Source organism: Trichomycterus rosablanca, chromosome 13, assembly GCF_030014385.1.
Source record: "Trichomycterus rosablanca isolate fTriRos1 chromosome 13, fTriRos1.hap1, whole genome shotgun sequence".
In the NCBI taxonomy this organism is placed as follows: Eukaryota; Metazoa; Chordata; class Actinopteri; order Siluriformes; family Trichomycteridae; genus Trichomycterus; species Trichomycterus rosablanca.
Genome location: NC_086000.1, coordinates 14,026,594 through 14,043,623, shown reverse-complemented (window position 1 = coordinate 14,043,623; position 17,030 = coordinate 14,026,594). Strand labels below are relative to the sequence as shown.

General features: G+C 38.1%; 2 protein-coding genes across 2 annotated transcripts in view; one reads left to right on the top strand and one right to left on the bottom strand.

Moving 5' to 3' along the window:
• Nucleotides 1-1,190: 1,190 nt before the first annotated feature.
• On the top strand, nt 1,191-5,451 carry coch (coagulation factor C homolog, cochlin (Limulus polyphemus)). The gene is made up of 11 exons (XM_063007923.1): nt 1,191-1,224; nt 1,336-1,380; nt 1,638-1,797; nt 2,590-2,723; nt 3,538-3,606; nt 3,696-3,749; nt 3,847-3,994; nt 4,083-4,186; nt 4,292-4,518; nt 4,605-5,115; nt 5,258-5,451. Exons 1-11 carry the CDS (start codon nt 1,191-1,193, stop codon nt 5,428-5,430), a joined length of 1,659 nt encoding a protein of 552 aa, XP_062863993.1. The 3' UTR covers nt 5,431-5,451.
• A 4,126-nt stretch (nt 5,452-9,577) lies between these two features.
• Nucleotides 9,578-17,030, bottom strand: part of strn3 (striatin, calmodulin binding protein 3) — a 36,182-nt gene continuing 28,729 nt past the window's right edge. The window contains exons 10-14 of the mRNA XM_063007922.1: nt 15,177-15,344; nt 14,112-14,252; nt 13,876-13,983; nt 13,507-13,593; nt 9,578-11,197 (exon numbers count right to left, since the gene is read on the bottom strand). Of these exons, the coding sequence (XP_062863992.1) occupies nt 11,028-11,197; nt 13,507-13,593; nt 13,876-13,983; nt 14,112-14,252; nt 15,177-15,344 (674 nt within the window). The 3' untranslated portion in view covers nt 9,578-11,027. The remainder of the gene's footprint in view (nt 11,198-13,506; nt 13,594-13,875; nt 13,984-14,111; nt 14,253-15,176; nt 15,345-17,030) is intronic.

Sequence of the window (17,030 nt, the reverse complement as noted above, 5' to 3'; positions counted from 1 at the left end):
GACAGTGCTACCCACCAAGTCACTGTGCCACCCCAGTGTTAATGTTTGTTTGTTTATTTGGATTTCAACGTCATATTTTACACTGTTCAGTTACATTCATGACAGACACACGGTAATTACTCATTACAAAAGATTCATCAATTCACAAGGTTATATCGATCACAGTAATGGACAATTTTGTATCTCCAATTCACCTCACTTGCATGTCATTGGACTGTAATAGGAAACCGGGGCTCGCCAAGGAAATCCATGCAGACACGGGCAGAACATGCAAACTCCACACAGAAAAGACCCATACCACTCCACCTGGGAATGAAACCAAGGACCTTCTTGCTGTGAAGTGACAGTGGGGCGACAGTGCTACCCACCAAGCCACTGTGCCAGTGTTAATGACCAAAGTATTCCAATAAAAGACATTCAGGAGCTTCGGCATCTACATGCAGTGCCTGGGAGCCCACAACACCTTCAACAAAAATGTATTATTCATTCATTTTTAATAATAAAATTTAATTGTACAAACATAAACAGAGTCACCGTACTACACTCATCTTGCAATAAACTACTTGTAAATTACATGAAATTAATTACATACAATCTAAACGTAGCTTTAGATTTCTTTCCTCTGTTCTGGAAAGCACTCATACAGTCTTAATTTATTCAGTTGTAAAAAATCCAAAACCTAAAAAGGTTTAGGATGTATTAACAAATGAGACACTGGACGTGAAAGGGCCGCCTCTTGTGACGTCTCCGGTAAATCACTAAGGTTTTCAGGGAGATTATTTAAGCGACTTGCCCTCAAATTTCAAACACCACAGGAGTGAAGTCCAGGAAGGAATTACACCTTTTTTCTCCTGAGGATTTTGAGTCTGGAAGATTATATCTAAACTGTAAGATGTCATGATTTAAAAGAATATATACTTTTTTCTATTTCCATATGTATTTTATATCTGAATATGTGTTTTTTTTTTTTTTTTTTTTTTTTTTGTCTTTCTCTTGGGCTGAAGGGTTAAGTATGTATATTTTAAAAAGTTGCCTCTAATGGATGTGACTGAGGATTTTCTTGTCCTAAATACAAATATTATTATCATTTTTATGTAATGCTCCTTAAGATTATTCCTTAGCATGAAATACATGTAATAATTAGTACATTTTAAGTGATTTACTGATATGATTCTGTGTACAGGTTAATCATGTCAACACGGTTCGAATTTCTTTATGTCTTAGGTAGGTGGAAATGTTTTTCTCACTTTTACATAAAAATATTTTAACAATAATTCTGCGTAGTATAAACATACATGCATTATGTGTCTCATTTGATATTTATTTTGGACACAGGCATTCTGGTTTTGACTCACATCAGCTTTGGCGCTGAATTAAATGGTACGTCTCCAGGGTTCAATTTTTATATAACACACGGTGTAAAATAACACTAAACAAAAGCTTTTTCATTTGTGTAGAAAATATTAACTTTAAGAAATTGGTCAAAAACTAGTAAAATAAAAAAAAACTGTATTGTTAAATATGTATTTACACTGTAGGCTGTAATATGGCTGCAGATTCCTATGTGGATTTAGTGCAGTCCGCAGAGTTTTAAATATTTGATGTTCTGGTTGTGTTTGGCACTTGTGCCAATGCAGTGCCCATAAGCTGCGAGACACGTGCGATTGACCTGGAGAAGTTACAGACCACTCATGCAGTTCTGCTGTGTCCTGCTAACTGTACCCTTTGGAAACTGTCAGTGTTTGGCTCTGGAGTTTACGCCTCCATCTCCAGCATCTGTGGTGCGGCTTTACACAGGTACAGTTGTTTAGTTTTGAAATTTTATGAAAAAAATTGGAAAAGCTATTAAAGACTAATGAACATAACTGGTTTCCCATTAAGACAGAGGTTCTAGTACAAATTTGTTGGTCCCTGCCAAGTTGATGCACTGAATTTAAAACTATTTGCTATCCTGGACCCCATCTTAATAAATTTGTGGCCCTTGAGAACAAACCTGATCGAGAACTAATTATCAGGCAGTACTACAGTTCTCGTCCTTGTACTGTCAGTTATCACAATAAAAATTTTTGGTTCTTTATGGGCTCTTGGTGTGGGTAACAGTTCTGTAGGGCTGTTTGTTCCCTAAAAACCCTGTGAATTATATACAAGGTCTTTTTAAATTCAGCTTGTTTTCTAAAGGGGTTCTACCTGGAGTAGCATTATTCATTATTGCATCTTGTAAAATGGGATCTGGTTGACATCCTGACACATCCTATCCGGGCTCAGGACCTGCATTAAGAGTGCACTGAGAAATGCCAATGGCTAGGCTGTTCCGGCCAACTCCTCCCTCCTCACCCAAACATTAGCCAATCATGATGCCTTACCATCTAACAGCACAGCTGAGATTTGAATCCTATAGTTTACTTTGTACACTTTTTAAACCTTCTACACTGTGTAAGTTTAAGGGAGTGCTGATATTTAAAAAATAATTTTGGGGATGAAGGGGCACTATGCTGCACATAAACCAGTCCTGCCTCTTCGCATGTAGGATATTTATTTATTTATTTATTTTTAAACGTCCTGTTACTTACCATGTATCTGATGTTTTAGTGGCATTACAGGAATATCTGGCGGAACTGTGGAGATTCAGAAGCGGCCGGGCAGAAATCAGTACCTCAGCTCTTACTCACATGGAGTCCAATCACAACCTCTGTCTCGCTGGAGTGATTCGTTCATTGTGACGAGTAGGTGGCGACTCGTTTTAAACAAAATGATTCGTCTCATCATTTACTTAGTTCATTTGGGTTAATACACTAAAGTGATTCGAATCTTTACCTCACTGAATTGTTCATTTGTTACATATGATATTTTGTAATAACGTAAATGGCAACAACATAGAAGTTCGAGCTCTGAGTGTTTCTTATAAATTGTCTTAATTTACTAATAGGATTACAGTTGTATTGATTTTCATTTGTAAAGTTACAACCTAAACATTTTGTTTTGTTTTCTTCGAACATTTTAAATTACTGTAAACTGTGACTATAATCTGAAAAAGCACAAAATCATTGCAGTGTAATAATGCCCCTTCTTATTATTAAGAATATTAGCTGCAATATTTCATAATTTTATAATGTAAAAAAAAATGTATGTTTGTTGTTGCACAGACTGCTCCATTGTGTTTTTAATAGATATAAAACTAAGCACTTAGATGTGGATGAGTAAATAACCTACAATCCTATTGTTTTATCAGCAAAATGTGTTCTGCAAAATTATGCAGAGAAGATGCTACAGTAAAATATTGATTCAATTAGTTATTCAGAAATTTAGTGTGGTTAGGATTTATTGTATTTTAGTGCAAGTGCTTAAATATAAACTATTTAATATGCAACTAATAAACATGTAGGACGGTGTGCGTTTAGGCATAACGCTAATGCTACTAATAGTATACAAATGTTTGGCTTGTAACCTTAACAATTAACAATTTCAATGTATTAAATATTAAATTACAATATGTCACAAGCAAAATGGTAGATAAGAATTATTTATTCTGCCTCTAAGGAAAATTTAGTTCACCTATGGAAATGGCCAGTAAAACCAGCAGCACTGCCCTCCCTGCATCTGAACCAGGTATGGTTTTCAAGATATAGCAGATATATAAAAATGTTACTTATATTTGCAATTAATAAAGCACATTCCTCTATTTTATTAACTTGCAGTGAAAAAAACAGTCAAAAAGAACCTAAAGAAACCTCCAGCTACTGAAAATAGAGGTGTGTTTGTTGTATTCTTATTTCCCTGATACACTTTGTCCTGTTTTAAAAGTAGGACGAGTAGCTCTTTTGTAAAGTAACGGTCACCTTGTTTCAGATTGTCAGGTGGATATAGCGCTACTACTGGACAGCAGTTACCATATTGGACATCGGCGCTTTAACCTACAGAAGAACTTTATTGGTAGACTAGCAGCAATGTTAAAGGTTGGAAAGGATGGACCACATATTGGAGTGGTGCAAGCCAGGTGAATAAGAGTTATTTTTGTTTTCTTAGAACTTTATTTATTGTGTGCTACAATCAACATTTGTCTATGTTTGTCTTCATCTTGCCAGTGAGACACCTCAGACCGAGTTCTACCTGGGTAACTACAGCATGCCAAAAGATGTGATTTTTGCCCTCAAAGAGACAGCTTTCATTGGAGGCAATGCCAATACAGGTACATAATTCTGCTCAGTTATGAAAATCAAAATGCCACCTATAATTTGAACCACACTGATGTATACTTTGTTGACTGCTAACCAAATTATTACCCTGTGAACAGGCAAGGCAATAGTCCACGCTGTAAGGAATTTCTTCAACCCTGAATATGGAGCACGAAGAGGCCATCCCAGAATTATTGTTGCCTTTGTTGATGGATGGCCCTCTGACAACCTGGAAGATGCAGCAGTAATGGCTAGAGAATCTGGTATGAATGTGTTTATAGTATCTGTGGCCAAAGCCATCCCAGAGGAGATGGGACTGGTAAAGGATCAGGACTTCACGAAGAAGGTAAGTTTTTTATGTAAGAGACAATAGAACAATTTCTAATCTCTGGTAAACCAAATGGTCACTGTTTGCTTATGTGTCTCCTGCAGGCAGTCTGCAGAGATAATGGTTTCTTCTCAATGACCATACCCAGTTGGTTTGGTACAAATAAGTTTGTAAAACCTCTGGCTCAGAAGCTCTGCTCCATTGATCAGTTGCTTTGCAGCAAAACATGCTATAACTCAGTCAATTTGGGCTTCCTGATTGATGGTTCCAGCAGTGTTGGAGATGTAAACTTCAGACTGGTGCTAAGCCTCATATCCTCCATTGCTCGCAACTTTGACATATCTGATGTTGGGTCACGCATAGGAGCTGTGCAGTTTACCTATGACCAGAGATTGGAGTTTGGCTTTAATGATCACACAAGAAAGGATGAAGCCTTAAGGGCCCTTGAAAACATCCCATACTTAAGTGGTGGCACAGCCACTGGAGATGCTATTACGTATGCTGTGGAGAATCTCTTCCAGCCCCGCACCATTGGCAGGAAATTCCTTATTATTGTCACTGATGGTCAATCTTACGATGATGTCAGAGGACCTGCCATTGCTGCTCAAAGAGCAGGTAAGTAGTTTAAAAACACTTTATGTCCTTTTTGTTTTGATAAAGTAAGATATGACATGTAAGCTGAAATATGTAATTTCAAGCACCAATGGCAAAATTGTCCATAGAAGGGTCCTAACCTGTAAACCTTACTCCTTTACAGGCGTCACAGTGTTTTCTGTAGGTGTAGCCTGGGCTCCAATGGAGGATCTGAGGGCCATGGCGTCTGAGCCCAAAGACATGCACACCTTCTTTACCAGAGAGTTCACTGGCCTTGAGCAGTTTGAACAGCCCATCATACGGGCAATCTGCAGGGACTTTACAGGATTTAATTAGAAACATTTGGTCGTAAAAAAAATAAGACAAAATTAAAGAAATATAGCTGAAAAATAAGTCTGGCTTGTTTGGTTCTCTTTTATTATTATAAGAAGGAGTGCATACTTTTCTTTTGAAACTAAGCATATGCTCTGCAGGGACAAGCCTTTTATCATAATGTTTGTTTGGCAAAAATAATGTGCGCTGTTGTTTGCTTTTGGAGGTATGATTGACGCAAAGGATTTTACAGCTTATTCTGAGAATGTGTAACACTACATCAAACTTAGTTGCTTTTAACAGTGAAAAAAAGCTTTAGAAATGCAGCCTCAATGGTTTTCTAGGTTCTGCTTTATTGAATTACAAAAGCCTATTATTATTTATACATTTCAATTTATATTCAGATGAAGCTCAAGAAGGGAACATGTCTGTCATTACCAAATGGGTGGGTGTGAAAGGTGAAAGTGATCTGTTATGTATTCCATTGCTAGTAGATAAAGCTAAGAGAATGTGTTTCATCAGTTAAATGTAAACCAAACCAAAGAATATCATATTATGCACTAATACAAGCACTGTATAACAGTACCACAACATTTGACTTAGTTACATTTTCTTATTGTATGTTAATGACACATGTTATATGTCTGTCCTGGTCACACCAGAAGCATTGTTATGGATAGGAGATCTTAGATTAAATTGTGTTAATTCTACATTAATGTTTTTTAATGATGCATAATGCACATTTATGCACCTATTACATGTTTCTTGTATACACATGTATATGCATGCCTAAGTGCCTTGCAATCTGAGAAGCAGCAAAGTAATTGTACAGTACATTTCTGTTTAATTTATTACTTTCTTCTCAATAAAGGACAAGGTGTTTTTACACAATGGTCTGTTTTTTCCTTTGTCAACAAAGGTGGATTTATTAAAAGAAGAAGAGTGGTGTGTGTGAATGGATCAAGTCTACATTTAATGAATTAACCATAATACGTTTATATTTATTGTTAATGATATCCCATTAGATCCCAACCAGCATAAGTGATAATTTTGTTTTTCCGTTCAATCGGATTTATTAAGAGGTTTTAAATCACAGACTTAAAAAATCCAAATGTACAATAAGATCAAACAATACATTTTCAACGCTCTTTTATAAATGTAAGCATTACAGTATGTTTAGGGATCTTAATTTAAGATCAGGCATCAGAAGTCCAGGTGACTTAATAGCAATTTAGGTGTACCATGCAGTGCTCAGACATGAACACTGTTCTGTGACTCCAAAATCTTTCAGTCTGTTTCATTACAGTCCTCTATTAAAAGCCCTTTTACACTTTTCTTTATCTTTTTTTCTTTTTTTGTAAGCACGAAATTTTAACAATTTTCTCTTCTCTACTACTTCACCTAATGCTCACATCTACAAAGCACATATAATGCAGTACTCCATAAAACCGTTTATTCTGTTGTTCAAAACCAACAAATTGAATGCTTAGAAAAGAAATAAACTTAGTAATTTTAATCTGTATAGACCATGTTAATTTGATTTATAGTCTTTCTTCACATGTACAATTCTTTTTGTGCCGCTGGATAAAAACTAATTATCACGCCCTCCATAAGCTGGATCAGGTGTGCGGGGAGTAAGAAAAAGCCTTAAATTCTGCAGTGCAGTGGCCTCCAGGAAAACACTGGCTTACGCACTGGCTTACGCACTTGTTTTTGTGGTTTATACGCTGTATAGAAATGGGTTTGGTTAAAGAAACCTTGAAGTCATTAGATGTGAGAATGGCACTCTGTACAACTGAATCAACAATATTAGAAATTACTAATCACATAGCAAATGTTGACAAGGGCACTTGTCAATACCCATTTAGTGAATCAAGCTCAGAAACAAACTAAACCCAGAAATTAGCACATTGCAGTCCTTGAGACAAGGAGTATAAAAGGCATTGATCATAATCATAAAAAAATTAAGTGGCCTTAAGAAGCATGTATGCAAAATACAACAATTTTAAATGACTTGACAGCCTGAGCATGTACTATCATCTATTGTACCCCACTTTCTACATGTATACATTTTGTTTTGCAGGGATAAACTATATCGGTGCTGTTTAGCACTTACTGAGCTCTTAATTATGTACACCTATCTAGTACATGCATACACTAATTCATTATTTTATAATAGCTGTGCACGCAGCAGAGGAATTAAAAAATGGGAATTAATAAACTGAATGAAAAAATAAAAAATATGAATAAACAAAAAGCTTCTTACTTTGTGGCCAACAGTTTTGGGAAGGACCTTTCATGGCCATTTTGTCTTTTCCTTTCTAAATTTGTACTGTAATTTCCTTAATTTGAACCCCCTTTCCCCACAAATACCTGGAGACCAGCACATAATAATCCACAAATTTAGATGCACATTTTTAAGCAATGAATTCTATTTCACAAATTCAAATTGCTAAGGGCCAGGATACACTCACTTCAAAAATTTAGTTTCAGTTTCTAAAAAAATATAAATAAAAATAAATATTTTGCCTGAAAAATGCATGGTTTAGGTTAAATAATTTAAGTTTTAAGGTAAATGTTTTATGTTAAATGCTTTCAGTCTCTCATGTTGCCAAGATGCCCAATGCACAACATGCAAGCTCATAATAAACTGCCTTCATTTTTTATTCAGTATTATAAACAATATGTAAGCATGCACACACATTTGGTGCCTTTTTCAGTTAAATATAAAACAGTCAGTTAAAAAACTCAGACTACAGTTTGTTTGTTTATTAGGATTTTAACGTCATGTTTTACACTTTGATTACATTCATGACAGGAACGGTAGTTACTCATTACACAAGATTCAGCAGTTCACAAGATTATGTGGGAGGAAACCAGAGCACCCAGAGGAAACCCACGCAGACACGGGGAGAACATGCAAACTCCACACAGAAAAGACCCAGACCGCCCCACCTGGGGATCGAACCAGGACCTTCTTGCTGTTAGGCGACAGTGCTACCCACCGTGCCGCACGAGTACAGTAAACTTTTTCCTGCTGCAGTTGGAGAGACTTGCCAGTCAATAATGGTCCATTACCCGTCATCGAAGGTTGCTCTACACCATTACATGACAGCACCCCCTGTTGACCAGATCAGCATGTCCTAAATCTACTTTGTTCTCATCTAACTTCACAAATTAAAATAAATATCTTACAGTATCAAAAGATTGTCTCTGCACCTAAATAACTCCTTTTGGATTAATGTTCTATGGGCAAGTAATAATTTTAAACAACATTATATCTGATAGAAACAAATACCGAATTCCATTATACAGTCAAATGTAGTGGTGTTGGGGTGCCTTGCTCTGTCAGGACCTGGATGACTAACTTTTTTAACCAATGAATTCTATTTCTTAACATTTTTAATTATAATCATCTAATAAAGTTATGCAGCAATCTTATGACCCAAAACACAAACTAATGCTCACGTTCCTTTAGGCTGACATGGGCCTGTTACATCTACAATAGTAATAACTGACATGCATGGCTTTTAATAAAACATTGAAGTTTATAAAATGGGCCTGCATTTTAGACTATGTAAACTTATTATTAACAACTTATTAGTTGAGTATTTGGTTTTATTGATAAGGCACATACTGTATGCGCAGTTTTGTAACCTACTCTCAAGACAGACATTATTTTACATTTTGCCTGCACCTTAGAAATTCATACACTGGAATACAGTCCATACAGGTTTTGTCTGCTTTTATTTGTTTATCCTTTTATTAACCCCCCCCTCCCAATTTAGTTTACATACCACCATGCACCTGCTTTATTTGTTCAAACCCTAGTACTCAGGCTTGACTCTTACCATTAAGCCAAATAATTACATGCAAAGTAACAAGTTTTTTTACGTGCACACTTAATAGTTGCTATTTATTTTATACACCCCCTACATTAAATAAAAATTTATTAATTACATGTCTGTTTTACCACTGTTTTATTGTTGCGGTGGGTACAATTCACTGGGCGAAAGGTAGGCCAGTCCATCACAGGGCAAACACACACACACACACACACACACACATTTACTCACACTCACACAGTGCTACCCACTGAGCCATCGTGCCGCCCCAAAATAAAAAACCTATAATTATTATGCTTTAATTGTAAGAACCTTTCAGGAGAAGCTTTATTTAAAAGTATTTAATAATGTACACAGCAGTTGCTTTCCACCCAGTTTCTAACCCCTAAAGAAATAAGGCATTGGACAGGTTACATATACAGGTACACCATTTAATATTTATTATAGACATTTTATATACATTACTTTTCACCAGTTGGATTTTACTGAAATACAGTCTTTAAAATCTTCTGTAAATCTGAAATTTGCAAATCAAAAAAAGTCTTACAAAACTCATCAAAACTCTGCAAACTGATCAGAACCTTTTTGGGAAGACTAGAAAAAAAATACTTTATTATTCATGCATTACACAAACAAGAGTTTTAGTTACACCATAAACTGTAGGTTTGAAAATAAAATGGTTTACAGGATAAAATGTAGGGACAGAGTGATAACTCAATTGTCATTCACCAGATGCTAAGATCCCCTATAACTTATAAAAATGTAATAAAGGTCAATTTCAACCTTATTTTTAGCATAGGATGAAACTGCATTTAAAAATCTAGTTACTTCTTTTTGGACTGCTCTTACCTTTTTTTTTTAAACTTGAGAGCCCAATCGCTCAGGCTTTGTATGTTTATACAAAAAGAGGCTAAGACCTACCCGAAATACTGAAATAAATAATAAGCCAATAGCGCTCAGTTGCCTAACGGTGATAAATAAACTCAATTACAGTCAGATGTACAAAAACATCACATAGTGATCGGGTGCCGCTTACATGTGGATACCTAAAGAGCTTTCAGGTCAAAATCAACTGTGCTTCTACTACCGTTCAGTCTTCCTTCCATTATACAATTAACGCTGTCACATAGTAGACCTGGGGAAAGCAGGGTGTGTCGAGGTCGTCCGGTGATATAAGAGGACAGACTGGATTCAGATGGAATGTCTGAATGGAAACACACTGCCTTTTTATTTAAAAATTTTTTTGCTACCACAGTCTTTATTCATATAAAAGGATTATAAAAACTATAGCTTTCTTTTACACACAAAACTGTCGTGAAGCAAATGCTAGTGTGTGAAGTCGATGAATTTAAATGGTATGGTTGTTTTAATTGATTTATATCGGTACATTAAGGTCAGAGGGCAAATAATCAAAGCAATGCAGTGAGGAAGATTACTTCCTCTAGTGCAGCTTGTTTGCCCTCACTGTGATGATCTTTTGATAAACATGATACCAACCCATGATGCAAACCCATACATACATTTCAAACCCAATTAAAAGAAAACACTGGTGTAACTCCAGCTCAGGGAAAAGATCAAACTAAGTGGTCGCTTCACACAGGCCTCACTAAACCGACAGTCCACAGCTTGGCATGATCAGAAAAGTGCTGGCACCGGAGAAGGTTAATTCAGCTGAAGCATAGGAAACGCTATTCTTGTCAGATAGGCAGTGAAGTAGTTGGATCTCTCTCTGTCTGACGGTGAGGGTGAGTTCACTCTGAAATCGGTGAATGGGGTCTATACAAACACTTTGGCCAGGGCGTCGGCCCCGGCGCTCCCTATAAACGCCTTAGAAGGGTGAAAGGCAACGTCATATATGGACTCGTCTGACTTCTTCCTGTGAGAGGTGACTTCCTGTACACACGTTTTGCTGTCCAGGTTCCACAGGCGGATGGAACAGTCGTGACCTGTTTAACAAAGTGAAGAGTTATTAATCATCAGCGTAGCACTTTCAGATGCTTTCATAATTTTATTGTCCAGCTGTATTTTTGGACTAGAATAGAATGCCTTTATTTGTCATAATATACATAGTACATTACAACTATGTACAGTACATTACATTATATAACATACATATATACATATACAACGACACACTCTACCTACAATGTGATACGATTCACGATACTGGGTTCACTACACTACATTACAATGAAATGCTTTTTCCGCACATCCCACCTTGTTTGGGAGCTGGGATCACAGCTCACGGTCAGTCATTTGCAGCGCCCCTGAAGCCGAGAGGGTTAAGGGCCTTGCTCAAGGGCACATTGGTGACTGTTTGGCAGAGCTGAGATTTTAACCCTCATGCTTTCGATAGATAGCCTAGAGTTCAACCCACTGAGCCATCACTAGACGGTTTTCCATCCACCAAATATCGCAAAAAAAGTTTTCACGCTTGAACGAGGTGGAAAAGTTAGAATATCGCATCACCGAAATGTGAAAGAAGGTGATGGAAACAGGTTTTGCGAATAAACGGTGACGTTTCAAGCGCTAAGTCACACACACACACACGCATATATACTGTATATTATGTGCACTGCAGAGAGAGCCAACACATACATCATGATATCAACAACTGATCATCCACAAGTGCCTGCAAAACAATCGATGGCAATCCCTTTCGATTTACATAGTCCCTGTACCCGACTGCTGGAGGGAGGATTGGAATGTGTGTACCATCCAGTGCACCGTACACCTGTGGTATGTGGTGCGCTGCATAATTACGCTGTGCTACTTCTTCTGCCTCCTGCGCATTTGGTAATATGACGTAATGATTCATTAGTTTTGATGTTATTGCTTGGCATACAGCGTATACACTACGGTGAACTGTTGTTACGCCGAACGTCTCACCCACTACCCTATACTCCGCACAAGTGGCCAGCTTGTACAAGGCAATAGCAATCCTCTTTTCAGTTGGCACGGGTGGCCGGTGACTGTAAACTTTTGGCTCTACAGATGACCCGATCATGGTGCATAGCTCATCAAAGGCTGATTTTTGCATTCTGAAATTCTTGATCCAAAGCTCGTCTGAAAAATGGTTCTGCACAATGTGCTCCCAAAATTGTTTAGTGCGTTTACGTTCCCAGATGCGGGGTGAACGCCGCCGTGGCACGGAGATTTGAGCCCACATTAGATGGGCCATTGCTCGTTCTGCCCGACGTCTCTCACGTGATGTAAAGGTTTTTTCGCATAACTGTAGTTGATGGAAACGCGACATTTTCCGCTTTTTTTCTGCCGATATTTCATAAATGCGCTTTGCACTTGCAAAACGTTTGGATGGAAACCCGGTTATTGTGTCTAAAGAGGTACATGAAGTCAGAGGAAAGGTGTTTAGACAATTAAAAAAAACCAAAACAAAACAGGTTTCTTTGCTTCGTGTATATAACCTCTAAAGCAGCGGTCCCCAACCTTTTTTGCACCATGGACTGGTGTCATAAGATATAATTTCATGTACCGGCGGGGAAATTTAAAATAGAATAACTATAGAATGGAAAATCAGTGAATCCTGAGCTTTTTTTGATGCAACAAGACGCTGCTCCCACCTAGTGGTGATTAGAAACAATAATTGCTCGTGTAGCGATCTCTAATTATTTATTCTTTCTGTGCGGCCCGGCAATAAATGACCTACGGACCGGTACCAGTCTGCGGCCAAGTGGTTGGGGACCACTGCTCTAAAGGCTTCGGACACACCAGGCCTTCATAAATAAATAAAATACAATTTGCCATAGCAACCAGTTTAAAATGTGGGTCTACAATCAATAACACAAGTGTAATGTTGTGTTAACCTCTGAATGTAATGGTGCTTTGTATAAATAACATGTGATCCAGAATGCTTAAGCGCTTCGTACAGCAGTTTACATCCATATCATCCAACTCGACTACGAATTATTCAATAAAAATTACATTTTCAAAGCAATTGTGGGTTAAGGGCATTGCTCAAGGGCCCAACAGTGGCCACATGACAGTGATGGGACTTGAACTGGCAACCTTCTGATTACTGGACCAGCACCTTTACCACTAGGCTACAGCTCCCCATGTTGAGACATGGTTCACAATTAGTCAGGAGTTGCTCACTGAGCCACAATAGTCCACCAGTTTTACAGTCTGACCACGCTTACTTTGAGAAGCGATGCAAAAGTCAAATGGTGTGACCAGGTGTGTGTATGCATATATAGGAGCACAAAGATAAGCAGAGGAAGAAGCCAGCAGTACTTACTTCCTGACATCAGGTAGATGCCATTAGGATCGACTGCCAAACTGGTGACTGCATCTAGGTGAGCCACCATTGCATGAATCACTTTACCTAAAGGGTAGAGTCAAGACACATCAAAATATATAAATATACCTCATCCAAAAAACACACCTGAATTACTACACCCAGTAATATTAGATCAGCCTGGCAAATACACTACACAATAACAGATTTATTAAATTAATCAACTTGTGCTGAACATTTTAAGTCAAATGAAATATAACCAGACAACTGAAAAAACGTCTACCAGCACCTGGATTTTGTAAAGTTGCTTTGAGACAATGTCTATTGTAAAAAGCACTATATAAATAAAGTTGACTTGACTTGACCTACCTGATTTATTATCAAAGAATTTGATGTGCCTGTCCTCATGGGCTGTGATTGTAACTGGCAGTGTGGGGTGACTCACAACTTTATTAATATGATTCCCAAAAGGCAGAGCTAAAAGCAAACACAGGAGTTAAGCTTCAATCACTGATGTGTCTTTTCTTAAAGAAAGTCTATATGTATATTCTCTAACTGATACATGGAAGTCTTATAGTCATGTGTTATTAAAAGACATGACTTACTGCTGTCCTTCTGTACTGGGAACTCGAGCACTGACTGAGAAGTCTCTAGATCATAGATGATGACACTGCCAGTGTTGTAAGAAGTCACCATGTATGCTGGATCACAACCGTTAAAATCCACCGATGTGGGAACGCCGTGCTCTGCGAGATAAAAACACAGACTCATCAGCACACCAACACACGCATACAGCTTTATCGGTTTCCTGTTAATAGTAAAACATGCTCGTGACACTACTATTTTCACAGAAACAGCTTTTATTCACAGCAATGTGAAGGGCTGATTATTCTATTACAGAAAGCATTAAGTTGCGGTCAATTTGAGGAGAGGATGGTGTTGAATGGTTCCCTATATAAATTGAATAGTGGCTTATTAAAGCGTTTATAAATAGGTTAGTGGTGCAGTGGTAAATTATGCTAACCCAATACTGCTGGGATCCAGGGTCTACATCCCCAGTGGTGCTAGTGGGAACCACAGTGGTCTAGTTCCTCTAAAGGTTTCTTCCTGTAATTTAAGGGAGTTTTTCCATGCCACTGTCACCACTGGTTTGTTCAACAGGGGTTTTTGGTCTGTTGGTCCTGGGTTCTGTTAAGTTGCTTTGAAACAATGTCTATTCTAAAAAGCCCTATACAAATAAATTTGACTTTAAATGCTATGTGAAGGTCAGCGTCTACAAACAGAACATACAGACATGATTGGCTATGTCGGGGACGGTGAGGGGTGGCTGAGACCCCACAATGGATTGATGACATATTTGGGGTGCGTTACTGCATTGCCCTCCAGTAATTACAGAGAAACTTGTCCAAACTCAACCCTGACCAGGTTAAAGCTGTGGTAAAACATAATGAAATGGAAAAAAGGTTGCTTTTACTTGGGTTACTTAGTGTGTGAAAAACAATGATATATGCTACAATCTAAATAAATGGCAGAAATGAAATCGATTTTGCAGAGGATGCAGCTAAACCTTCATGCAGCATGTTACTGGTCTGGACTGAGATGATTAAAGCTTAAAACTCATGTTTTTCCTTTTTCATAGTGCAGTAAGCTTTGTATGATCAATCGCTCACCTCTCTCGGAATTGAAGGAGTAGAGACAAGGTGATTTCTCTTGAGGGTCCCACAGCTTGATGGTTCCATCTGCGGAGCAGGACAGCAGTCGGTTCTTGATTCCGCTGTAGGCCAGACCCCAAACCGCATCTGTGTGGCCCAGTAAACAGCCAGCCAGAACACTTGGATCTAAGAAAGATTAGATCATCAAGTCTTGAGGGGTTGGCTACATTCAAGACAGGGCAGGTAGTTTCAGGTTACACATGGTTCATTAGTTCAAGTTCACTGTCGTCATCATCACTGGCAGTTTTGTATCTCCAGTTCATCTAACACACATCTTTGTTTGTAGTTTGTTTGTTTATTAGAATAGTAACATCATGTTTTACACTTTGGTTACATTAATGACAGGAGGCCAGATTACACATAATTCATCAGTTCTAGTTCAATGTCAGACCAGATGTGTTGATTCTTGTTACATTCATGTTTCAAGTTTTGACTATGATGATGATTTTAAATATGTTCTATCGGTTTTGTGTTTTTTAGAAACTTGATAAGTGTCTGCTTTGATTTAATTAAATATTCCATTAATTGTATGTAGTACAGCTAGTTTTCTTTGTTCTATGCACTTTCTTAGTACACCAACTAGGCATAACATTATGACCACTGACAGGTGAAGTGAATAACACTGATTATCTCTTCATTACGGCACCTGTTAGTGGGTGGGATATATTAGGCAGCAAGTGAAAATTTTATCCTCAAACTTGATGTGTTAGAAGCAGGAAAAATGAACAAGCGTAAGGATCTGAGCGAGTTTGACAAGGGCCAAATTGTGATAGCTAGACGACTGGGTCAGAGCATCTCCAAAACTGCAGCTCTTGTGGGGTGTTCCCGGTCTGCAGTGGTCAGTATCTATCAAAAAAGGTCCAAGAAAGTAACAGTGGTACACCGGCGACAGGGTCATGGGTGGCCAAGGCTCATTGATGCACGTGGGGAGCAAAAGCTGGCCCGTGTGGTCCGATCCAACAGACGAGCTACTGTAGCTCAAATTGCTGAAGAAGTTAATGCTGGTTCTGATAGAAAGGTGTCAGAATACACAGTGCATCACAGTTGCAGGGCTGTTTTGGCAGCAAAAGGGGGACCAACACAATATTAGGAAGGTGGTCATAATGTTGTGCCTCATCAGTGTATGTGTTCAATTGTTATAGATATTTTACAGTGATCACAGATCCAGGGGCACTCTCCTATCACTAGATGTGATGGTCTTTGTACTGTAAAAGGAAACCAGAGCACCCAGAGAAAACCGGAAGAAGATGCAAACGCCAAACAGAAAGGATCCGGACCACTCTACCTGGAAATTGAACCCAGGAACTTCTCGCTGTGAGGAGACAGCGCTACCCACTGAGCCACAGCGCCACCCTGACATAAAACTAAAAGTCATATGCACTCTTTTCAAGTGCAGGTGTTCTTTGCAAACTTGAAGATGTAGGCATTTATTTTAAGAGCTTTCAGATAAAAGTGGTCAACCTTCACCAGCCTCCGGAGATGTTTCAATGTTAAACAGAGCCAATTATCAGAAGCTAGACATATACTTATTAGAAGACAATAATCACATTAAGGAGTGGAGGGGATTTTTTAAATGACAGTCTATATCACTTATTCACCAATGGGTTGTATATTAAAAGTGTAAGATGTAGCTCATGTTTTTATCAAGTGAAAAGATGTGATACATTAATTTAGTATAATATAGTATAATAGTATAGCAACAATTTTAACAGCCATTTTTAGGCCAACAGTGTCCCCTGGTGGAACCAGCCAAGAGTTTAAGAGGCATCTAAACTGTGGTGTGCATGAATGATGTGATACCCTATGATAACA

Coding starts and splice junctions, on each gene's coding strand:
- coch (XM_063007923.1), top strand. CDS start 1,191: ATGTCAACACGGTTCGAATTTCTTTATGTCTTAG. Junction 1,798..2,589: donor TGTGGTGCGGCTTTACACAG/GTACAGTTGTTT, acceptor CTGATGTTTTAG/TGGCATTACAGGAATATCTG. Junction 4,519..4,604: donor ATCAGGACTTCACGAAGAAG/GTAAGTTTTTTA, acceptor TGTCTCCTGCAG/GCAGTCTGCAGAGATAATGG.